At 61.2% G+C, this 24,820-nt stretch overlaps 1 protein-coding gene across 3 annotated transcripts in view; it reads right to left on the reverse strand.

Moving 5' to 3' along the window:
- CCNY (cyclin Y) overlaps window positions 1-24,820 on the reverse strand; it is a 119,688-nt gene that overhangs the window by 31,142 nt on the left and 63,726 nt on the right. For all 3 annotated transcript variants that reach the window (XM_051833483.3, XM_017350698.3, XM_070056152.2), the window contains exon 2: window positions 6,905-6,979. In XM_051833483.3, coding sequence (XP_051689443.1) covers window positions 6,905-6,979 — 75 coding nt within the window. The remainder of the gene's footprint in view (window positions 1-6,904; window positions 6,980-24,820) is intronic.

Here is a 24,820-nt window from a genome sequence, read left to right on the forward strand (position 1 = left end):
GGATGTATGTGCACCAGACGTGTGGACATATACACGGACGTGTCCACTTTCCTGCAACGTGCTGGCATTTTCACTGGTCATACAGTAATTCTCCAGCATGTAACAGTGCTGATCCTTCGCTGTGTATATCACAGAATTCGTCCTACTTGATAATTCTGTTTTTAAGCCATCTCCTCCGCTTCCCCACTCGGAGATTACGTATGCATTAATACTGTTTCTAGATGCCAATCCACAATCAATCCCCTCTAAGTCTAAGCTGGCCCGTGGCGGAAGCGATGCTGCCATTTGATGTTTTAGGTGACAAAGTGCTGTCCGTGCTGCTGTACGCTGTGTGTGTTAATATGGGCGCTGGTTCAAACCTTGTCTCCTGAGCTCCTCCAAGGTGTGTGCAAGGGACTGTCACTGGGGGGCCTCACACCCCACACCCACCCATCAGTACCCAGGAGAGACAGACCAGAGGGCCTGGGCACAGCAGGGTGCTGCCGCCCGGCCCTCCTGGCTGGCCTGCCACATGGGAGGACACCAGACCCAGGACAACTACTCAAGAGCCCCACCCGCGTGCTGCCCGGGGACTGCCCCCAGGGCTCTGGTGTGCGGCATGCTCAGTCTGCCAGTGTCTCACAGGCGAGGCCCTGAGGTCAGGAAGGTGACCGTGACCGGGAGCACGTGCCCGGGGGCAGCGAGGGGCCCACAGCCCGGTGCTCTGAGTGCCGAGGGCTGAGATCTTCATCCCCGTAGTCTTCAGGTCACGCTCGCCTGAGTCAGACCACGGATGAAGTGCACCTGCCTCACTAGTCGCGAGGCCGGCGGCTGTAGGAAACAGGAAGCACGGGAGGTGGGTGGTGAGTCTGCAGGAGGTGCCGCCTGAAGGTAAGACTGCTACCAACAGGCCACACAGCACCAACGGCAGAGGCAGAATGGGGCCTGGGTGGGGGTGAGGGTAAGGGTGAGGGCGAGGGCGAGGGCGAGGGCGAGGGTGGCCGTCCAGCCCAGCCCGGGAGACCCACCGCCCCTCACCTCTGCTCTGGGCCTGCACTCCCTGAGCAAGCCCCCAACTGCTGCGTCTCAGCACAGCACAGCCGAGGAGACGGGACCCAGGGGTCTAACGGATTCCATCTGAGTTCGTGACGGGGAAGCTCTCTCCAGCCTGGAGGGCCCACCCTGGAGAGGGGCACTGCTCCCAGGCAGGGAAGACCCCAGGCCTCCGAGGGCGACTCCCAGTGCCTGGCCTGGCCCAGCCCCTACACCTGCGGCTCTGGAGAGAGCTGCCCGGGGGTAGGACGAGCCTGTCAAGTCGGGCCTGGAAGCTGAAGTCTAACTTGCCTGGCCTCCCGCATCCCGGCAGCCAGGCAGAGTGGGAGGCGGTGCCGCTGCCACCAGCCAGGGCACGCCTGCCCGGACCTGCCTGCCTCCCTCTGTGCTCCTGAGTTTCTCCTATCCATGAACCACTGGGCGGGGACAGACTGCGACATGAGGAAGACAGCCCCTACCCTCCAGCAACACACCGGTGGGTGCACAGAGACAAACCGTGAGGAGTCGCCTCCACAACACAGGGATAGGCAGCCTGTGCCTGAGTTCAAGGCACACGGCGACCCTGCGTGGCACGGAGAAAGGAGCCAGACGCGGCAGGTCGCTGACGGCCTACTGCACAGACGCCACAGCGGGGGCCAGTGCCCGTCACACGCAGGAGCGGCAAAGGGACCTGCACACAGGGTGGGGTGTGGGGAGGCAGGTGAGGGGGGCTGGGAGAGGGCCATGGCCCCCAGCCCGGGGAGGGGCCCAGCTGGGTGCTGGAGGCGGGCGGCGGGGAGGGACTGGATGGAGGCCAGTCACTAATCACGGGACTCCGGGGTGACAGCCCAGGCCTAGAGAACAAGGGGTTCACCCGAGAGAAAGCAGGAAGGAGACGCGCAAAGTGTACGAGGTGAGCTGGGGGCGTGTGGGCCTCCAGACAGGACACTTGCATCTTTCAGTGCCAGGAGGTAGGTAGCTCCTCCTGGTCAGGGGTCCCGGATAACAGGTCTTAGGGGAGTTCCCAGGGTCAGCACTGAGGGGCCCAGGACGTACCTCCCAGCTAAGGCAAACAGACCCCAGGGGACAGCATCCTCTGCTTGAGGCCAAGCCCCCTCCCGCCCAGACACGAGGGCGCAGGGTGCTCCAGGAGGCTGCAGAACAAAGACGCATCACCTGCATCCACTTCTCCCAGAGTGTGGTGGGCGTGGGGGGTGCTGGGGGCTGCCGGCCTTCACCCCCTCGCTACCGCCCAGGGCTGGAGACGAAGAGAAGGCAGGGCAGCTCTGTGGTTCTCCCCTGGGGGCGATCCTGTCGTGGGGTGACCCCAGGCTGGGCCTGAGCAGGCATGGCCACGGTGCTCAGAGAGACACTGGGACGGGCTGAGGTGGGACACGGGCTCCCAGCATCTTCCCCCCTCACGCTGCCGGCGCTGGTGGCCCAAGTTAAGGCCACCTGTGGCCCAGGGCCTGCCCCGACCAAGACAGACACCTGCCAGGTCGGCCAGCAGAGAGCCAGCAGTCACGGTGTCGGTGTCGGGACGACCGCAGGAACCCGCAGCACAGCCTATGTGGGGCAAGGAGGGTTCCCGCTGGCCCCATCTATGGATGGCGGGCAGGACCTGGAGCACAGCTCTCCAGAGGTCAGGCACAAGGCAGCCGCCTGAAGACAGGGACAAGAGGAGCCAGGCCTGGGCAGACAGTGTGGGCGGGACGCTGGTGCTGACAGTGAGCTGCACCCAGCCACAAGGGCCAAAGCGGCCAGGTGTGCACCCCGCTGTGTCCCAGGGTCACAGGGGCCAGGTGTGCATCCCGCTGTGTCCCAGGGTCACAGGGGCCAGGTGTGCACCCCGCTGTGTCCCAGGGTCACAGGGTCACAGGGGCCAGGTGTGCATCCCGCTGTGTCCCAGGGTCACAGGGGCCAGGTGTGCATCCCGCTGTGTCCCAGGGTCACAGGGGCCAGGTGTGTACCCCGCTGTGTCCCGGGGTCACAGGGGCCAGGTGTGCATCCCGCTGTGTCCCAGGGTCACAGGGGCCAGGTGTGCATCCGCTGTGTCCCAGGGTCACAGGGACCAGGTGTGCATCCGCTGTGTCCCAGGGTCACAGGGGCCCGGTGTGCATCCGCTGTGTCCCAGGGTCACAGGGGCCAGGTGTGCATCCGCTGTGTCCCAGGGTCACAGGGGCCAGGTGTGCACCCCGCTGTGTCCCAGGGGTCGCAGACGGGCACTCAGGCTGTTCTGGCAGAAGTTAGGACTGAACCAACCGGCTGGTCTGACACTGTCGGTATGTTCACAGCGAGAGTGTGCAGCGTTTTCTCAAACGAGCTCCAGGCTCAAGAGATGCTGCAAGATGCTGAGAGACCACTCCCCCCAGGCCCCCGGGCACCGGCTGAGATCAAGGACCACTCCCCCCAGCCCCCGGGCACCGGCTGAGATCAGGGCCCACTCCCCCCAGCCCCTGGGCACCGGCTAAGATCAGGGGCCCACTTCCCCCAGGCCCCCGGGCACCGGCTAAGATCAGGGGCCCACTTCCCCCAGGCCCCCGGGCACCGGCTGAGATCCAGGGCCCACTTCCCCCAGGCCCCCGGGCACTGGCTGAGATCCGGGGCCTACTTCCCCCAGGCCCCTGGGCACCGGCTGAGATCAGGGGCCCACTCGCCCAGGCCCCCGGGCACCGGCTGAGATCAGGGGCCCACTCCCTCCAGGCCCCCGGGCACCGGCTGAGATCAGGGGCCCACTCCCCCCAGGCCCCCGGGCACTGGCTGAGATCAGGGGCCCACTTCCCCCAGGCCCCCGAGCACCAGTTGAGATCCAGGGCCCACTCCCCCCAGGCCCACGGGCACTGGCTGAGATCCGGGGGCCCACTCCCCCCAGGCCCCCAGGCACTGGCTGAGATCCGGGGCCTACTTCCCCAGGCCCCCGGGCACTGGCTGAGATCGGGGCCTACTTCCCCAGGCCCCCAGGCACTGGCTGAGATCAGGGGCCTACTTCCCCAGGCCCCCGGGCACTGGCTGAGATCAGAGCCGTTATCAGAGGTAATGAAGTGTCCGTGACTCCCAGGACGGCAGACACGAGCGGCAGCTCCTGCCGATGCTTCCACCGCTCACTGCAGACCTTCCCTGTGTGGGGCCTTGGCAAGCCCCCGGGAAGCCCTGGAAGACTGGCGGGCAGCTGGGGAAAGGGCCATCCCACGACCAGGGCACAGGGAGGTGGGAGAAAGAACTGGAGAATGGGGCTGAGGTAGGGATGGGGGGCAGGCACCAGGCACCGCCGTGAGGGCCAGGATCCCCTGATGCCGGCTGAAAGGAGAGCTCCTCTCACCGTGCCAACGGGCCACGCTGGCCGGGAACAAAACCAGGATCGCGAACAGGATGGGCGCGAACACGTGCCAACAACAGCGTTTCTCAAAGAACCGTGCTTCTGCTTCTGAATTGTAGGGGCCGTTTTCACTTGGGCATCAAGCCACTCGTGGGACAAGCAGCTGCACTTCCTTTAATTATCTCAAGGGACTCTTGGGAAACAGCGACTTGCGCCCCCTGCACACAGAGTTTCATTTCTGTCCAACTTCTTTTCTAAGCCTAGACATCTCTAAAACCCACACTCACTGTAAGAAAGACACCCGCAGCTTGGCAGCTTCCTCCTAGTGCTAAGGAACAAGCTCGCCTATGGTCGCAGACAATTAAACAGATAGCAGAAAACGATGGCGCGAGGGTCGGGCCAGGGCGGTGAGGTAGTCCCTCTCTCACCCACTTCCTGTGCCCCTCGGAGGAGCCCTGGCCCCTTCCTTGTTCAACGGCTCCTGCACGGTAAAGTCTGCAGCGCACCCCTCTTGTGCCGGAGAAAGCAGAGAAAGCAGCCCCTCTGGCTTTGGATAAAACGCCTCTAACTCAGCCCCCAGGTGGGCTGGGGGCAGGCACCCCGGGTCACTCAGTTTTGCTGCGGGTCCTAGTCTCCATCTGAACAATGAGGAAAACAGCTCCCGGCCCTCCTGTCCAACCCTCAGGGCTGGGGAAGGAAGCAGCCAGGGACAGGGTGCAGGTGGGGTCTACAGAGGACAGAGCTGCAGAGACCGGAGAGCCACAAGGCTATGGCCCAAGCAGCAGCTGCCCAACACGGAGGGCAGCGCCCGGGGTGCAGGAAGCTCCGGGCCCTCAGCCAACACGGAGCTCGTGTGCAAGTCAGAGACACGGCAAGCAGACAGAGCTACCAGCTGTACCTATTCTAAAACCTGCTTCATTTGATGATGTGGAAAGTCGTGTTTCCTTAGATGGGGCTGGCCCAGGGGAAGACTGGAAGTGGAAGCAAGGGGAGTCTTAGGACGCACGGAAGAGTGGGTGGGGCTGGAGCCGGGGCGTGTGTGGGCGGTGGTGCCGTGGGAGACCCCCGTGGGAGACCCCCGTGGGAGGGGGCAAGCAGAAGCAGCAGACACAGCCACAGCCACAGAGGAACACCGAGCAGTCATTCCCCCTCCTCAGGTTTTTCTCCAGTGAGACAGGCAAGACCCCAGGGCCAGGGCCAGACCTAGCACCTAAGGAGGAACTGAGTCACACCCTCGGACGCCCCGAGGGCCCCGAGAGAGGGGTGATGGGGAAGCAGGTGGCACCCCAGGCAGCTTCCGCAGCAATCCTGTCTGAAGACACCTGGCACCCACCCAGAGGCTCCACTGCGAGTTCATGAGCATCTGTCTTTCTAGAACATTCTCCAGGACGTCAGCCCGGGCCCCAGGTTCACAGCAAGCAAGGACCAAGCCTGCCGTGAGCTAGCCTTGAAACCTGTTTTCACTGCACTTCCTGGAGTGGCCTGTTGTGCCTCCCAGGCCTCCCAGGCCCGAGCGAGCGCGAGCGCGAGCCCGAGCCCGAGCCCGAGCCCGAGCCCCCGAGCCCGAGCCCGAGCCCCCGAGCCCCTGAGCCCCCGACCTCACGGAAACTGTCCTTCCCTGTGGCTGCCTTACCTTCTAACGGCACCCTGCTTCTCCAAGGAAAAACATGGTTTTTGTTTGATGCCTACGCTGATTTATTCTTACTACTGGAGACTATTTTTTTTTTTCATAAATGCATTCAAATCTTACAAATCAAACCAATGGCCTGCTTAGTTAGAGATCACCAGTATTACACCCGCATTAATACCTTGCCAAAACTGCCACACAAGCATTACTGGAGAGTTACTGTCTTCACAGTGTCTGCTTATTCTGTAGTCAAGTTAGCACCGTAACCGTCTCTACGTCAGGGCTTAGCAATCTTCCAAGACAGAGGGAATCGTGTAGGACCTTGGCAGTGGTCAAAGACCTTCCGGGCAATCTGCCAAGGCTGGGCAAACACTTCCTGCCACGCTGTGTGCTCACTCATTTCTAAGTTTTATCTTCCGCCTCCTTTGCAGCCCAGGGAGCAGGGAGATAAATCAGAGGCTGGAATGAGAGGGAAACCCTGGGGACAAGTCCTACACACCCCGGGAGCCGACCACAAAGATCCCGGGTCCGGAAGAACAAACTGGTCATTGTGTTTGGCAAAAAGAAACCACCTGTGCCTAGGGTGGGGGCTGGACTCAGCTCCCAGACGATCCAGACAGTTCATGGTGCTTTTTAAATTTAAGGAATGCATTTTGATTTCTTCAGCATACTGTCTAACCTTCTGACCTTAGGAGGATTTGTGCAAGTGTCAACTCTTGAGGGAAGACCTCCGACCCTCAGGTAGAACCCCTGCCACAGAAGGGATGCGTTTGTCAGTGGGCTGACTGGCGACACCAGGAAATGACTGCGACCCAGCTCACCGGGCACCACTGCTCTCAGCACACCTGCAGGGGGCTCTAGCTCACCTGGAAAGCCAAGCCCAGTGACCCAGTTAGCAACAAGCCCTTCTCTTTTCCTTTCAAAGAAGCGTAAATAAGGCAGGGACGTACCGTCGGTCTGCGATTTACTGAGGAATATTGTGCTGGCCCGAGGATGGTCTGAAGGGTTGAATTCCATGTTCAAATCTTTAAAGAGAGAGAAAGAAACGACATGAATACCGTTTGATAACACGACTGATCTCAGCCCCTCCAGCCTGCAGCTGCTTCCACACTGAAGGCCCCGGGAGCAGACAGCTGCTGTGCGGATGGATTCTCTTGGTTTAACTGGGGGCACTGGCTTGAAATCTGAAAACGCCGCACCCGAAACCCACACATCTGGCTGGAGAGCCATGCACCCGGAACGTCTGTCACAGCGTGCTCTGCACAAAGCGACAGGGCAGCGCCATCACCGGCCACAGGGGGGCGCTGTGTGACGCCTCCGGACTCCAAGGACGCAGGCGGTGTTTCCTTAGACAGGGGATCATCTCCACAACCAGCACCCTCGTCACAAACCAGCACCCTGGTCACAAACCAGCACCCTCATCTCCACTGAACCGCGGGGCTCATGTTCTGACGACGCAAGACTGACCTTTAAGCAAAGCCTGAAAAACGGCTGTTAGAGGCCTCATCTGGTCCATGGATGTGTTTTGTTTGATCCACATTCTTTTAAAAGCCAACAGACAAGGTCTCTCCCTCCCTCTCTCTCTCCTCCTCCCTCTCTCCCTCCCTCTCCCTCTCTCTCACACACACACACGCACACACGCACACACACATCACTATTTCCCAGCTTGAGAAATCAGCAGATCATCTGGCAACACAGCCCCTTCGAGCGGACACAGGCCCCAGGTTCCCCTCCCCCCAGCCCTCTTGGCCAGGAGAGACAGAGAGAAAGGTCTTCCATCTGATGGGTCACTCCCCAAATGGCCGCAACAGCCAGAGCTGGGCTCATCCGAAGCCAGGAGCCAGAAGCTTCTTCTGTGTCCCCCAAATGGGTGCAGAGGTCCAAAGACTCGGGTAATCTTCCACTGCTCTCCCAGGTAGAGACCTGAACCAGAAGAGGAGCAGCGGGGACAGGACTAGGGCCCAAATGAGAACTGAGAGTCACAGGTGCAGGCTTAGCCTACTACACCACAGTGCTGGCCCCTGCTTAGTAATTTATTTGAAAGGCAGAGTTGCAGAGAGAGAGGAAGGGAGAGAGAGAGAGAAGAGAGAGAGCAAGAGATTTTCCCTCCACTGCTTCTCTCCCCAAATGGCCTCAACAGCCAGGGCTGGGCCAGGCTAAAGCCAGGAGCCAGGAGCTTCATCTGGTCTCCCACTTGAGTGCAGCTTGGCCATCCTCCACTGCTTTCCCAGGCACATGAGCAGGGAGCTGCCTAGGAAGTGGAGCAGCCGGGACTCAAACCAGTGCCCATGTGGGATGCCGTTGCTGCAGAAGGCAACGTAACTCTCTGTGCCACAACACCGGTCCCCTGTGCAAAAACATTAACATTTTAAAAACCTTACAAGTGTTTAAAAATTGAGAGTGTGTATAGAATTACTTGCAGGCTGAGTGTGTAAGCTGTGTATGAAACATAACCAGATTTCCTGTTAGGGCTTGGCCCCACCCCCAAGGCATCTCAGGTGTATGCAACTATGCCACATAGAGTCCCCGCCCAGGGGACACGGGATTCTCAATTTTGTATCTAGGCGACGAAATGCTACCCTACCATTACAAACCATGTGAGACCACAGCCACCGCCATGGACACAGACGCGTGTCCATCTTCAGGTGAGGAGGGCGGTGTGGTCAGCATTTTGAGGGAAACACAGACAGGCACAGAAAACAGAAAAGCTGCACGGATATGCACGGATATGTGGTCGTCTTGTAGCACAACACAGTGAGCTGGTTTTTGCATTTCTGTGTTTTCTCAGTCGAGTGCCCTTCCGTGGGTTTGCTTTTTCAACTCCCATCATTTACAGATCCCTCTCTAGGACACAACCTGTGCAGGCCGATTTGGCCGTAACTGCTCTCCCTGCCACAGATGCTCCCAGGATGCCCGAGGCCCTCGTGCCGCGGCTGCAGGCCTCCCCCACCCCCACCAATCACCAAGGTGCGCCTGGTCCCAGGCAGGGCCCCGCTGTACCACTCATACTCAGGTCGTGGGAACCGTGGGCCAGGAGCCCTCGCGCGCTGCCAGCAGCCAGCATCTGTCTCCCCCTCCTTCTGCTCTCAGCAGGCCCAGAGGGCAAGGGTGGGGCACCTGCTTGGTGTCCCGTGGACAAGCCAGGCAGCAGGCACGCCTCCCACTCCTCCCTGCGGAAGGTGCACGCTAAGTGCAGAGGGAAGGCATCCCAGCTCTGACCAGTGCTCAGCGTGTCCCAGGCAGCCTCCGGACGGGTGATGGGCAGGCGTGCAAATCCCACAGCGTTCAAGGAAGACTTCAAGACCACGCCCTTCCACCACACCCATCGATGAGGGCAGTGAGGCAACACAGGGCAAGTGTCCAGCTGGCGGATGACAGACCCGGGACAGAACTCCAGGCTCTGGCTGGGATTCCTGGGTCCAGAGCTTCTCCCGCTATCCCTACCGGGCCAGCCACCACCTCAGGACTGGAACGGACTGAACACAGGCCCTCCACGCTGGGTCTTCCCTGACACCAACACCACTGAATAAACCAGCCGAACGCCAGGGAACGCCAGGGGCCGGGGGTGCGGCAGCGTTGTCACTGCTGTGTCAAAGGAACACAGCGGACTGGTGACACCACCACCACCGGCGGCTGTGATGGCACCCTGAGCGCTGGCCGCAGCAGGCGAGTCCCGTTACTGCTGAACATCGACAGGGCGGGGGCGCGTGAACAAGACACACAGCAGGGAAAGAGCCCACGGCTGCCAGTTGGGGATGAGTGGGGTGAGGCGGGGCAGACGCCTAGGCTGCCGGGGGCAGCTGTACTGCTCCAGCCAAGCGCCCTGGGAGAACCCAGGAGCTGGGAAGTCAGGCCAGGAAGGGTTTCTGAGACAGAGGCGTCAGAACACCAAAGCCACGACGGTTTAAGATGTTTAAAAGGAGCTAGTGGGGGCCGGCGCCGCGGCTCACTAGGCTAATCCTCCGCCTTGCGGTGCCGGCACACCGGGTTCTAGTCCCGGTCGGGGCGCCGGATTCTGTCCCGATTGCCCCTCTTCCAGGCCAGCTCTCTGCTGTGGCCCGGGAGTGCAGTGGAGGATGGCCCAAGTGCTTGGGCCCTGCACCCCATGGGAGACCAGGAGGAAGCACCTGGCTCCTGCCATCGGATCAGCGTGGTGCGCCGGCTGCAGCATGCCAGCCGCGGCGGCCATTGGAGGGTGAACCAATGGCAAAGGAAGACCTTTCTCTCTGTCTCTCTCTCTCTCTCTCACTATCCACTCTGTCAAAAAAAAAAAAAAAAAAAAAGGAGCGAGTGGGGCCGGGGAGCCGCAGAGTGGGAAGTGGCCACACAGGATTCGTGAGAATCCCCACTTCACGGCCAGGGCCCTGGGACACCGGCGTAGTGACACGGCCGCACACACTAACAAAGACGGCTCTGGGCGCACACCGGGGTGGGGGGGGGGAATGAACCCAAGGAGGCCGGGACTGGAAGGCAGGCTGTCGGGGGCTGTGGTCGCAGGCCGGGTGGGAAGGAACCGATCAGTGGGCGGTGCATCCGGGGAGTGGGTGCACCGAGATGACGGTGCCGATGACAGGCACGGCCAGCACGTGGCAGGCTGAGAAGAGGCCGGGCAAACCCTTGCCAGGCTGGGCCCTCCTGTGGGAACAGGAACACCGGGTTCTCAAAGCTGGGCCAAAGGCCTCACCTGGCTCATCTCCCCCACGCCCCGGGACGTGCTCCTGCAGCCTCCACACAACACCTGCTCCCATGCCACACTAGCGGTGACCCAGCCAGGGCAGCACTTCCCGGGGGCACCTAAGCCCCAAAGCCAGCCGGTCCCAGCCGCCCTGGAGCAGGAAGAAGCCTGCCTTTCGACTGCCCTCCTTCTGGGAGCCCGTCCTCGTTGTGTGCTTACATCCGGGTCTTAGCGAAGGAGCTTTTTCGTGTTTTTTTTTTTTTTTTTTTCTCTCCCAGCTAAGGATGTGATGCCAGACGCAATCATCAGACTTTTTTTTTTCCAAACCATTTTAAATCTTTTCTACAGTCCTGCTTGAAACGTGCCCTCCGAGGTGCCCCCACGGTGAGCTCCTGACCCTTCCTCCCCTTCCTAGCTGGGCGCTGCCAGGGTTTTGTTCCGGATCACTCACTCACCCACAGCCACGCTCTGGGTCCAACCCCGACACTCCTGACGCTGCTGTCTCTGTGTGCGGCAGGCAGAGCCCGCTTCCCACCGGGAGCACGGCCACGTTCTCACGCCCAGCCTCTCGAACACAAAGTTCCAGCAGGACCGCCCCAGGAAAAGACGTCCCTTAAAGCCCCAAAGATCAGGCCGACGACGGCGGTGCCAGCGGCAAGTCCTCACTTCCAACATCAGAGATCTCCAGCCGATCGACAGCTTTGGCTTCCACAGTGTCTCTGCAGACTGGCTTTCCTGCGTGTTTTCCCGAAACTCATCTCACCCAGGCAGGGTGCAGCTAAGTACGCGGGGACTCTGGAGACGCCTGTCACTGCTGCCTCCCCACCCCCGCGCCGTGACCCGGGAGGGGGCCTCACAGGCTGGTTCTGGCTGGCCGCTCTCTCAATCCATCCTCATGCCCTCTGGCCTGAAAAGGCCCCTCCCCCACACCTGGAGAACCTGCATCGGGAAGCACAGCTGGCAATAAAGGGCCCTACAGGACGGTGCCTGGCCCTCTGCCTTCTGAGTTAGTCTGTGCAGTTAACACGCAGAACAGAGGCCTGCACTGGGGCGCAGTGGGTACAGCAGCCCCCTGCCATGCCAGCATCCAATACAGGCACTGGTTCAAGTCCCCGCTGTTCCACTTCGATCCAGTTCCCTGCTAATGGCCTGAGAAAAGCAGCAGAGGCTAACCCAAGTGTCTGGACCCCTGCCACCCACATGGGAGGTGACCCAGCCGAAGCGCCTGGCTTCAGCCCGGCCCCTGCAGCCTTGGGGAGCACACCAGCGATGTGTGTCTTTCTGACCTTCAAAATAAAAAAATAAATCTTTAAAAAAATATACGCAAGATTAAAAGTCATCCTGGGTCCTCACAGTCCGATTCCCCCTGGTCTTCTGGTTTCCAGGGATTCTCACCAAACCCCTCCACATCCATGGAGACCCCTTCCGATTACAGAGGTGGGGTAGAGGCGAAGGGGCGGGGCCGCCAGCTCTCCCCCTCTCCTGCCTCCCTGCCTCCCAGAGAGTCCCACGGGAGCAGACGCGGCTCTTCACCCTCCTCCGGGTAAACCTCATTGAGCTGCTACTTCCTGTGCTGACCACAATCTGAACTTGTCCTTCCCAGAGTGACCGCTCCGTCTCCCGGGCCTGGCCCACTCGGCCCCCCTACCCCGTGTCTCCCCACACACGTGTCTCTGGGCACACGCACCTGCACACATGCCTCTGCGCGTACGCAGTTTGCAGTCTGTGCCTGTACGCAGGCAAATCTGTGTACATGGTCTGCACACACGTCTCCAGGCACAAAGATGTCACTTAACCAGGAAACAGCCCATTGTCCAAATGTCTGGTAATAAGGGACTAAGTAATTAGACGGCAAATTTACTCCATGGAAAATGATTCAGCTGTCAATCACTTTTCTGAGCAGTTAACGCATTTGTAATTGGAGCCACAGTCCTGCTGGTCGCGCTCAGTACAAGGGAGGAGAGCACATTTCACGTGCAGTGCCCCTCACACGAATATGTAACACAGGTTCCGAGGGCGTGGGTTTGATTGTTTTTGTGGTGGTGGTTTTATCCTCTTGATTTTTTAAAAAGATTCACCTATCTATTTGAAAGGCAGAGTTACAGAGAGGCAGAGGCAGACAGAGAGAGAGGTCTTCCATCCACTGGTTCACTCCCCAGATGGCCGCAATGACTAGAGCTGGGCCTATCCGAAGCCAGGAGCCAGGAGCTTCTTCTGGGTCACCCATGCTAGTGCAGGGGCCCAGGCACTTGGGCCATCTTCCGCTGTTTTCCCAGGCCAAAGCAGGGAGCTGGGTGGGAAGTGGAGCAGCTGGGACTTGAACCGGCGCTCACAGGGGATGCCAGCTACAGTGTCGGCCCCAGGTGGTTTTATCTTAAACAAATCCAGCGTTTAAGCATACGAAAAATGCCACACATAAATGTGCACAGTGGCTCTCTGTGGTATCAGGCAAACACGGGAGCGCCTTTCCTTTTCTCTACTTTCCAATTTTTCCTAACAGACGTATTTCACACTCAAAATGAGAGAACGATGTAGCCGCCTTTCCTGTTTGAGCGCTAGAACGCCAACACCGCGGATTTCTACGTGTTTGTGTTAAATTTCCAGCCCCACAGAAAAGAAATGGATTCTGAGGTGGGGGCACCTCGGCAGCCCCCCGGGGGAAGGAAGAGGCCGGATGGAAAGGAAGACAAACATTCACGTGACTAACACCAGTTACCACTCACCTACCTCTGAACAGCAGCATTTCAAAGACCCGCAGGGTTGTGCTTGATTTAAGAGGTCAAACTCAGGATCACTGATCTGATAAGAACTACGGCATCTCAATTTTATTTCTCCTTCCTGTAGCTTTGATGATTTGAAAATGCACGCCCAGGGGCTGGCATTGTGGCACAGCAGTGAAGCCACTGCCTGAGACACCGGCACCCATCTGGTCACCGGCTCCATTTCCCATCCGGCTCCCAGCTAAGCCTGGGAAAAGCAGCAGAAGATGGCCCAAGGGCTTGGGCCCTGCACCCACATGGGAGACCATGATGACGCTCCTGGCTGGACTGGCCCAGCACTGGCCATTTGCAGCCATCTGAAGAATGAACCAGAGGATGGACGATTTCTCTCTCTCTTTCTCTCTCTGCAATTTCCACTTTCAAAAAAAATGAACGACATTTAAAAAAAAAAAAACGCATTCATAAGACCAACAGTCCCAGTTACTGAACCAGCTAATAACTGCAGAAATCGCTGCACCCACTTGGGCCCACACGTGGGGAGGCCATGCAAACACTGCCACGGTGGCCCTCCCACCGCCACGGCCAGCACCTGCCTCCCCAACAGCAACGTCACAGGGGCCAGTGTCACAGGGGCTGCCCTCCCCCCCACTGGCCCGCTGCACACATTCACCCATGGAGGCATAAGAAGAAAATCATTCAAGGACAAAATGTTAATCTGATCTTGGCTCACGTCAATTTGAATCACTAAGGAACAACAAGGAAAGAATGTCTTATTAACCACCTCCCTCCCCTCCAGAGTTGACATCAAAGTCTCAGTGACAGAGGTCACTGCCACCCTGGTCTCCGTGGGACAGAAGCAGGCGCTGCAGAGGGCAGCTTCTCCCTGCCAGGCTGGTCCCTGGGGTCAGGCTGCAGTGTGGGGCGTGAAAGCAAGAGCCCCAGCTTGCCCCAGCTACAGGCCCAGCTCCGGGCTGAGTGGGGACCATGAGTCTCCTGAAACCGGCCCACCACTGTTGAGTGCCACGGGAGGGCCTGCGAAAGAGGCAGCGACCAAAGCTTGCTTGGAAAAGTACTCTGGTTTCCTGTTGGGCACGGCCTCTTCCTATCAAACACGTCTGTTCGTCCCTGATTTCAGGTCACGTTAGGAAGAAATGGAAAGTTACTGCTTGCTCAGGCCTGAAGCACTGGTGACATTTACACCTTCCCAAGTGCACGCACGAGCGAGCTCCGGGTCCAGCAGCCACCGCAGCTGGCCCCGGGCAGCCGCTCAGCCGTGATGTGCAGCTCCACCTCTCCTCCTGCAGCCTCGACCTCACCTCTGCCTGAGGGAGGGGAAGGCAGACACACGTGCTGATCCCGGGGCCAGCGGCCTCAGACGTCTCCACTCTGCACGCTCCCTTCCAAGAAGCCAAACCTTTCTTTGAGTTACACGTGGCACATGCATGCCCTGCCCAGGGCCAGCCTCCCCACCACACAGATCCCTGTCCCGGTCACGTGCGTCACACCCAGGATCCCTCATCAGCTCGGACCCAGCCTCCCTCCCCCCCCCCCCCCCCCCCCGTCACACCCGGCCCGGCGCAGTGGTGCTGGGCTCCTCTCTCCAGTCCTCTCTGGGGCCCTGCCTGAGCCGGCGCTCACTCCACTGCTCCTCGGTTACCACGAGGTCCACACCTCTTCCTCCTCTTCCTGCAAGGAAGAGTACAAAGTAAACACACACACACCGTCCACCCAGCTCACCTGCTTGGTGACCTGAGCCGCAGGACTCCAGCCACCCTCGTGTGCCAGGACTCCCACAGTACCCCCCTCTGACCACTAACACATAAATCAACGTCAGCGTGCCCAGGGCCTGCTCCTCTGGTCCATCCCAGCTCACCAAACGGCAACCCCGCCCCTCAAGCCTGGACGCATGGGCCATGTCTGCCACGGCCACGCACTGACCCACAGCAGACCCCATCAGAGCATATCCACTCGCCCCCGGACCACCTGCCACTGCCTCCAGCTGGATCAGGCTTCTGCGGCTTCCTCTCTCTCCCGCGAGGTCCACGAGGCCAGGGGACTCTGGTCAAGCTACACCAACAGCCCTGGTCCCCCCTGCAGAGTGCAGCGTGCTCACGGCGGCCCCCGGCAGCACACGCTCCACCCCGCTGCCCCTCAGACACCACCACAGGTGGCCCTGGCAGGGGACTCCCTGGCTGCCCTTCAAACCCAGGGTACACCCCGCTGTGCTGCAAAGACACCCACCTTCCCTGCTCACAACCTCGCTCTACACAGGCATGGCCAGGCCCAGCACACGGTGGCTACACGTCCATGCAAGGACTCTGCTGACACAGGGAGAACACAGCACCCAAGTCGCCCAGCCATCGAGTGACAGAGTCCGCGTTCCGGCTCCGGGGGCTCAGCTGCACAGCTGCCGCTGCACCCACCCATGCCCCTCTGCGGCCCTGGGGACGTCTCAGGCCTTCTCTGAGGCGGGCACCTGGCCTGCCTAGTTCAGGGTCATGCCAGAGGGAATGCCGTCTCGCACAGAGCAGGAGGAGGAGAGAACAATTCGGTCTCGCTGAGCCACTCCCCCGGTCTGCCTCGGCACGGAAGGAAGCCACCGGGCCATCCCTGCTGTCTGCACGCTGCTCTGAGTGGCTCAGAGAAGGGAAGGGATGACAAAGCACACTGAGCCGCACGCTCACCAGGGCTACAGATGCAGTCACTTCTACGCGTCTTTTCTGCAATTGTCTCCACACACGATGGCAACGAGCACGTGCCCGCAGGCTCATTCACCAAAACCTCGCTAGGTCCACCCGAACTCCTTCCTGCACACATGCTCCACCCTCGCAGCCTCCACCCCTGCTCCAGCTGTCAGGGACCTGGCACCTCCTCTCCCCCCAGCACCCCACCTCCTCTCCCCCCAGCACCCCACCTCCTCTCCCCCCCGCACCCCCACCTCCTCTCCCCCCAGCACCCCCACCTCCTCTCCCCCCAGCACCCCACCTCCTCTCCCCCCCAGCACCCCACCTCCTCTCCCCCCAGCACCCCACCTCCTCTCCCCCCAGCACCCCACCTCCTCTCCCCCCAGCACCCCACCTCCTCTTCCCCCCCCACCTCCTCTCCCCCCCGGCACCCCCACCTCCTCTCCCCTCCAGCACCCCCACCTCCTCTCCCCCCAGCACCCCACCTCCTCTCCCCCCACCAGCACCCTCGAAGCCTGGCTTCTGTCCCCGCTCCCAGCACCCCCGAAGCCAAGCTTCTGTCCCCGCTCCCAGCACCCCCAAAGCCTGGCTTCTGCCCCTGCCCCTGTCCGCAGCCTTCCTCATCAAGGTCTCCCGGGACAGCCTGGGCCACTGGTTCGGTTCTGATGGTGTCCCTGTCCTTTCTGCTGGGGGTGTGGACTCAGCTCTTGATCCTGCGGCTTGGCTCCCGGCACCTGAGATGCGCACATTGCCTGCTCCCATCAACTCCTGGTATGGAAAACCCTACAAACCCGCTCCCGCTCCCGGCACAAAGCTCCCTCACGGCTCCTCCCCATCCACCACCCCCAGGTCTTCACTGCCTGACCCCTCCTGACCTCACTACGCACTTCCCTCCCACAGTCGGCCCTGCGTCCTTGTGATGGCTCAGCTCCGACCCTTCCACTTGCACAGTGTAAAGAGGACGCACGTTCGGTAGGAGCCGTGCTTTGAATTCTGGCAGTCTCCTGGCGAGCTGTGGGTGGTCCCGTGCTCTCACGGCCGGGCGGCAGCGGTGGCCCCGCGGTCACAGGGGAAAACGCCCACTCTCCACGGGCACCACACGGCCAGGCACTCCGTGAGTTAGGCGACATCGGCATCGGAGCATAAAACGGGCTTTGTGTTGGACGACTCTGCCCGACTGCAGGCTAACGTGCGTGCTCGGAGCACAGGTGAGCAGGCTGCTGGGCGAGGAGGGGCCGGGTGTGTGCCCTGCGCTTCTCCCTTCGGTGCGGGCACCTGGGCGTGCACACCGTGGAGGGACGGGCATTGTGCCACCTCTCCAGGCGGCTTCTCCCACCTCATTACCGATGTCATCAGTCACTCCCCCGCCGCACCCCGCGCCTGCTGCCTGGCTGGTGACTAAAACACTGCGAACTCCTTTGATGTCCTTTTAAGGACTCGCACTGCTACTGGGAAGTCCATCTGCCTTAGAGCCCTCCCACCCTACAGGCCCTTGTGTGTCTGCACCACATCTTCCCCTCTCCACCAGCAGGTGGTCCAGACTCTGCACAAAGGACCATGCCTAAGTACTGGGGGGGGGGGGTCTCCACGGCAACAGCTCCACCCCACAGGATGGGACACAAGGCGCACCTGCACTGATGAAGACGGGCATCGGGGCAGCCTGCCCTGCTCTGGCGGCACTGCCAGCTCACGGAAGCGCTCACGCCGTCACTCGGGCACCCTGGCGGGGTGCTCCTTCCCTCCTGTTTCCTCTGCACTGACCTCCAGGGTTCACTGAACGGAAGATGCAAGAGACGCCAGCCTTGAGCCCTCCCCTCCATGGCACCGGCCACAGTGCCATCAACACGTCCCACTGAGCGACACGTCCACCCCGTGAGAACCCGGTGCGTGCCCGTCGGCCTACGCTTTGCAGCCACTGTCCTAGTAACGATCCCAGCCTCTCTACAAACTCGTTTCACCCGTGTGCCTACAACTCTCCGTGGAAACCGCCCTCATGCAGTACCCTCCAACACTGGGTCTCCTCTCGGTCACGGTCATCCCGCATCACCAGGGCAGGTTTCCTTTCCAGAGAAAGGAATTTTTATTTTACAAGCAGAGAAGGGCGAACGAGCTTCACTCACTGAAATGACCTCTAAGACCAGGGTTAGCCGTTGTCAAGTTTATGGCGATGACCCGCTACTCTCTGCACGCACAAAGCCCGACTCCAGGGGCAGCACTTCCGCAGCCCCCGGGACACCAGCACCCCACCACAGGGCCTGAGCTGGAGCCCAGCCCCCTGCCAGTGTGCACCCTGGGAGGCGGAGGGGCTGGCTCAAGTGATTAGGCTTCTGCCGCCCACGTGGGAGGCCTTGATTTGTCCTGGCTCCTAGCCCCTGCCTGGCCCGGCCCTGGCTGTTGTAGGCATTTATGGAGTCAGCCAGTGAATGGGAGAGCTCTCTTCTTTCTTGTTCTCTCAGTCTCTCTGCCTTTCCAATAAACAAAATTTTAAAAGCCCCATCTCTAAGCTGAAGTCATTAAGCAAACAAGAGGCACACACAGCGTGGACGCCCAGAAGACGCGGTACCACGCTCTGCAGCCAGAGTGAGCATCTGGGAGCGCTGTGCCTGCCTGGCCACTGTTCCTCCCACAGTGAGAGCAGTCTCCGCCAAGACTGCTCCTGCTCCTTCGCTGCCCGGAGTCTGAAAGCCGACTTGTTCTCCGCTCACAATGGCCCCATTCTGCAGCACGGTCAACAAGGCTGGATGGAGGAGGAAGGGGCCCAGACACCTGCCAGTGCGGCAGCATCTGCTCCACCCACAAGCCACATCGGCCTCCCCCTGGTTCCTCAAGGGGCGCAGCGAGGGGCCTTGGCAGGGAAGGGCCTCCAGCAATGCCGATGGGCTGCTGAAATGGCAGGCGGCACACCCCGGGCAGCAGGCGGCAACAGGGTCTCACAGCGCCTCAATCCCAGAGCTGCAACAGGAGTGGGACAGCCAGCCTTTTCTTTCTTTCTTTTCTTTTTTTTTTTTTTTTTTTTTTTGGACAGGCAGAGTTAGTGGAGAGAGAGACAGAGAGAAAGGCCTTCCTTCTGTTGGTTCACCCCCCAGATGGCCACTGCAGCCGGCGCACTGCGCTGATCCGATGGCAGGAGCCAGGTGCTTCTCCTGGTCTCCCATGGGGTGCAGGGCCCAAGCACTTGGGCCATCCTCCACTGCACTCCCTGGCCACAGCAGAGAGCTGGACTGGAAGAGGGGCAACCGGGACAGAATCCGGCGCCCCGACCGGGACTAGAGCCCGGTGTGCCGGCGCCGCAAGGCGGAGGATTAGCCTAGTGAGCCACGGCGCCGGCCCCAGAGCAAAGTTCTACAAGTTGAAAACAGCAAGTTTAAAAGCTGAGAAGAAGGCTACACGGAGCAGGAGGTTTCGCCCAGCGGCTCAGACGCCCACACCACGTCAGTGGGCCGGGGTTCAAGTCCCAGCTCTGGTTCCTGACTCCGCTCCCTGCCAGTGTAGACCGTGGCAGGCAGCAGTGACGGGCAAGCCGCTGGGCTGCTGCCGCCCACCTGGAGGCCTGGGCTGAGGCCCAGCTCGCTCACCAGGTGCCCGCCGCGGGCATCTGAGAGGTGAGCCAGCAGACGGGCGCACTGTCCTCTCAAATCCAAAGAGAAAAAATAACTCATTGTGCGGGCGTCTGGCACGGCAGGTAAACCACCACCCGGGGATGCCCACACTCCATCCCAACCGGGCTCAATCCCAGTTCCACTGTCCACGGCGGCTTCCTGCTCCTGCGGACCGGGAGGGGCGGCACTGACGGCTCAAGTGCGTGGTCCATCCCATCCCCAGGGAGAGCTCAGCTCTGCCCTTCAGCCTGGCCCAATCCTGGCTGCTGCAAGTGTCCAGCGAGCGAACCAGCAGATGCGAAATCTCTCTGTGTCTGCGTGTGTCTCTCTAGGGCTCCAAATACTTTTTAAAAACCAGAGCACAAGCGAAAAGAATGTTTTGAGTCTAATGATTTTCCAGTGGGGAGGGGTGATGAAGGAAACCCTCCCTCTCTTGGCTTACAGGGTATCCTCAGGGAAGCTGACTTCACACCCATGAGCCACCAGGATTCTCCCACAGCAGGTGAGCCCAGTGCTGTTATGTCACATGGTGGTGGCTCATGAGCCCTGTTAGAAACACTTGTGATGTCCCCACACCCCAGGGACACGCAGGTCAGAGGGGAAGGCCCGATGTCCCCACACCCCAGGGACACGCAGGTCAGAGGGGAAGGCCCGACGTCCCCACACCCCAGGGACACGCAGGTCAGAGGGGAAGGCCCGACGTCCCCACGCCCCAGGGACACGCAGGTCAGAGGGGAAGGCCCGACGTCCCCACGCCCCAGGGACACTCAGGTCAGAGGGGAAGGCCCGACGTCCCCACGCCCCAGGGACACGCAGGTCAGAGGGGAAGGCCCGACGTCCCCACACCCCAGGGACACGCAGGTCAGAGGGGAAGGCCCGACGTCCCCACACCCCAGGGACACGCAGGTCAGAGGGGAAGGCCCGACGTCCCCACACCCCAGGGACACGCAGGTCAGAGGGGAAGGCCCGACGTCCCCACGCCCCAGGGACACGCAGGTCAGAGGGGAAGGCCCGACGTCCCCACCCCCCAGGGACACGCAGGTCAGAGGGGAAGGCCCGACGTCCCCACGCCCCAGGGACATTCAGAGGGGAAGGCCCGATGTCCCCACGCCCCAGGGACACTCAGAGGGGAAGGCTCGATGTCCCCACGCCCCAGGGACACTCAGAGGGGAAGGCCCGACGTCCCCACACCCCAGGGACACGCAGGTCAGAGGGGAAGGCCCGACGTCCCCACGCCGCCCCAGGGACACTCAGGTCAGAGGGGAAGGCCCGACGTCCCCACACCCCAGGGACACGCAGGTCAGAGGGGAAGGCCCGACGTCCCCACGCCCCAGGGACACGCAGGTCAGAGGGGAAGGCCCGACGTCCCCACACCCCAGGGACACGCAGGTCAGAGGGGAAGGCCCGACGTCCCCACGCCCCAGGGACATTCAGAGGGGAAGGCCCGACGTCCCCACGCCCCAGGGACACTCAGAGGGGAAGGCTCGATGTCCCCACGCCCCAGGGACACTCAGAGGGGAAGGCCCGACGTCCCCACACCCCAGGGACACGCAGGTCAGAGGGGAAGGCCCGACGTCCCCACGCCGCCCCAGGGACACTCAGGTCAGAGGGGAAGGCCCGACGTCCCCACACCCCAGGGACACGCAGGTCAGAGGGGAAGGCCCGACGTCCCCACACCCAGGGACACGCAGGTCAGAGGGGAAGGCCCCGACAGGACAAGCACATGGACACGGGCAGCCAGGGCACGTGGTCTCCCGGGAAGGCCGTTCTGCCTGACCACCAGCTCCTCCGCTGAGAGATTAATCATTCTCTGGGGTTACCTTCCTGCTCCAAGGACGCAGTGCAAACAAGAAGCCGCAGGAGGTAACAGAAAACGTGCCAAGGCCCCTGTCCGGTCTCGCACTGTGTGATGAGTAGACTGGGTTTGTCTTCATATCCAATACTGGATTTTTCTGAGGGAGAATTGAGAAGCTGCTTTTTGGACAACATTTTCATCTCTAAACTTAAGCAAAATTAAATTTACAAAACCAACATGTTGTTTTCCTGATTTCCACTTTGTTCTGTGTCATTCCGTATCAGCCTGGGCTTGAGCCCCTACCCCTCCACTTCTGGTCAGCTCCCTGCTCACACGCACCCCGGGGGGCAGTGATGCACAGTGCTCGGGTCCCTGCACCCACTAGGAGACCCGGATGGAGCTCCTGACCCCTGACCCCGGCTCCCTGCTCACACGCACCCCGGGGGGCAGTGATGCACAGTGCTCGGGTCCCTGCACCCACTAGGAGACCCGGATGGAGCTCCTCACCCCTGACCCCTGCTCCCTGCTCACACGCACCCCGGGGGGCAGTGATGCACAGTGCTCGGGTCCCTGCACCCACTAGGAGACCCGGATGGAGCTCCTCACCCCTGACCCCGGCTCCCTGCTCACGCGCACCCCGGGGGGTAGTGATGCACAGTGCTCGGGTCCCTGCACCCACTAGGAGACCCGGATGGAGCTCCTGACCCCTGACCCCGGCTCCCTGCTCACACGCACCCCGGGGGGCAGTGATGCACAGTGCTCGGGTCCCTGCACCCACTAGGAGACCCGGATGGAGCTCCTCACCCCTGACCCCGGCTCCCTGCTCACGCGCACCCCGGGGGGCAGGGATGCACAGTGCTCGGGTCCCTGCACCCACTAGGAGACCCGGATGGAGCTCCTGACCCCTGCTCCCTGCTCATGTGCACCCCGGGGGGCAGTGATGCACAGTGCTCGGGTCCCTGCACCCACACAGGAGACCTGGATGGAACTCCTGACCCCTGACCCCGACCCCTGCTCCCTGCTCACGCGCACCCCGGGGGGCAGTGATGCACAGTGCTCGGGTCCCTGCACCCACTAGGAGACCCGGATGGAGCTCCTGACCCCTGACCCCGGCTCCCTGCTCACACGCACCCCGGGGGGCAGTGATGCACAGTGCTCGGGTCCCTGCACCCACACAGGAGACCCGGATGGAGCTCCTCACCCCTGACCCCGACCCCGGCTCCCTGCTCACGCGTTCCCCCGGGGGGCAGTGATGCACAGTGCTCGGGTCCCTGCACCTACACAGGAGACCCGGATGGAGCTCCTGACCCCTGACCCCGGCTCCCTGCTCACGCGCACCCCAGGGGGCAGTGATGCACAGTGCTCGGGTCCCTGCACCCACTAGGAGACCCGGATGGAGCTCCTCACCCCTGACCCCGGCTCCCTGCTCATGTGCACCCCGGGGGGCAGTGATGCACAGTGCTCGGGTCCCTGCACCCACTAGGAGACCCGGATGGAGCTCCTCACCCCTGACCCCGGCTCCCTGCTCACGCGCACCCCGGGGGGCAGTGATGCACAGTGCTCGGGTCCCTGCACCCACTAGGAGACCCGGATGGAGCTCCTGACCCCTGACCCCGGCTCCCTGCTCACGCGCACCCCGGGGGGTAGTGATGCACAGTGCTCGGGTCCCTGCACCCACTAGGAGACCCGGATGGAGCTCCTCACCCCTGACCCCGGCTCCCTGCTCACGCGCACCCCGGGGGGCAGTGATGCACAGTGCTCGGGTCCCTGCACCCACTAGGAGACCCGGATGGAGCTCCTGACCCCTGACCCCGGCTCCCTGCTCACGCGCACCCCGGGGGGCAGTGATGCACAGTGCTCGGGTCCCTGCACCCACACAGGAGACCTGGATGGAACTCCTGACCCCTGACCCCGACCCCTGCTCCCTGCTCACGCGCACCCCGGGGGGCAGTGATGCACAGTGCTCGGGTCCCTGCACCCACTAGGAGACCCGGATGGAGCTCCTGGCTCCTGGCTTCCGCCTGGCCCAGCACTACCTGTTGTGGGCATTTGGGGAATGAACCAGAGGATGGACGAGCTCTCTTTCTCTCTGTGTGTCTTTAAAAATAAAATGAACAGTAAGTCAAAATTAAAGGGAGACGGGTTTCCACCGGATGCTGGGTTTTCTCTGGAAGCGGCAGCGTTTCGGGAAGGTGAGCGCTCACTCCCTAGCGCTGCCGGGTGTTCCAGGAAGACACGCAGATGGGGAAGGAGCACACAGAACAAACAGCGGGGAGCACTCACTGCAAGCGCCTGCGTCACTCCCCAGTGCCGTGAAAGTCAGACCGAGCTCTGCTTAGAGAATTCAGAGAAGCCCGTGCAGCACAGGCTACCGTGCAGAGCAGGCGCTCTGTGGTTCTTCTGTGGAATCTCCCGTGGCGTCTAACAGTCCTCAGAGGTAGCCTTCAGTACTCTCCTGTCACTACTCAGACACTGACGAAGACAACTTCTCCCAGTAACACAGCGAGCAGCGGGGCCAGGGCGCCCACACAGCTCCTCTCCCTGTCCTCACGCACTCAGCGCTCCCTCACCCAGCGCTGACACCGCCGCTCTCTGCTCCTGCCTCTCACCAGAGCCGCGCCACACTTTCCCGGCCACGCGCTGACCTCACACGGCCACACCCACGCTCGCCGCCTCCATTGTACAGATGTGGAAACAGGACAAGACCGCACAGCTAAGGGACCCGCATAAGGCCACACCCTTGGAACTGGGGGTCCAAGCCAGCCCCCCAGGCTCCCGAGGCTGAGCCCAGGGCCTCATTCCTAGGGGTGACAAATGACAGATTGCAGCCACAGGCCGGGGGCAGCCCCTCCCCGACTCTCTCTACAAGTCTCAGGGCAGGAGGGGTTTAAAGGAAGCAGTGCAGCGATTCAGCCTATGCTTCCGTGCAATCCGCCGGCTCAAGGCTTAGCCAAAACACCAGAGGTTAACTTACACATTAAGTTGTTGACAACGCTACACACATGAATTTTGGGGGGAAATATTCCTTCTGCTTCAAATGATGCTATGCCAGGGGCCAGCACTCTGGCGCAGCAAGTTAAGCCAGCGCTTCAACGCCCCGCACGCCGTATGAGTGCCAGTTCAAGTCCCGGCTGCTCCACTTCTGATCCAGCTCCCTGCTAATGTGCCTGGGAGAGCAGTGGAAGACGGCACAGATGCTCGGGCACCTGCCACCCAAGGAGACCCTGAAGGCGTTCCAGGCTCCTGGCTAGCTCTGGCCGTTGTGGCCATGTGGGGAGTGAAGTAGCAATGGAGTATCTTTCTCTGCCCCCATCTCTCAGTAACTATGCCTTTCAAATCAGTAAATCTTTTTTAAAAAAATGTTATGCTGATGATCCAAGCATGGGCAGGAAA

Source organism: Oryctolagus cuniculus, chromosome 13, assembly GCF_051225735.1.
Source record: "Oryctolagus cuniculus isolate XC-2025 breed Fujian yellow rabbit chromosome 13, ASM5122573v1, whole genome shotgun sequence".
Classification (NCBI taxonomy): Eukaryota; Metazoa; Chordata; class Mammalia; order Lagomorpha; family Leporidae; genus Oryctolagus; species Oryctolagus cuniculus.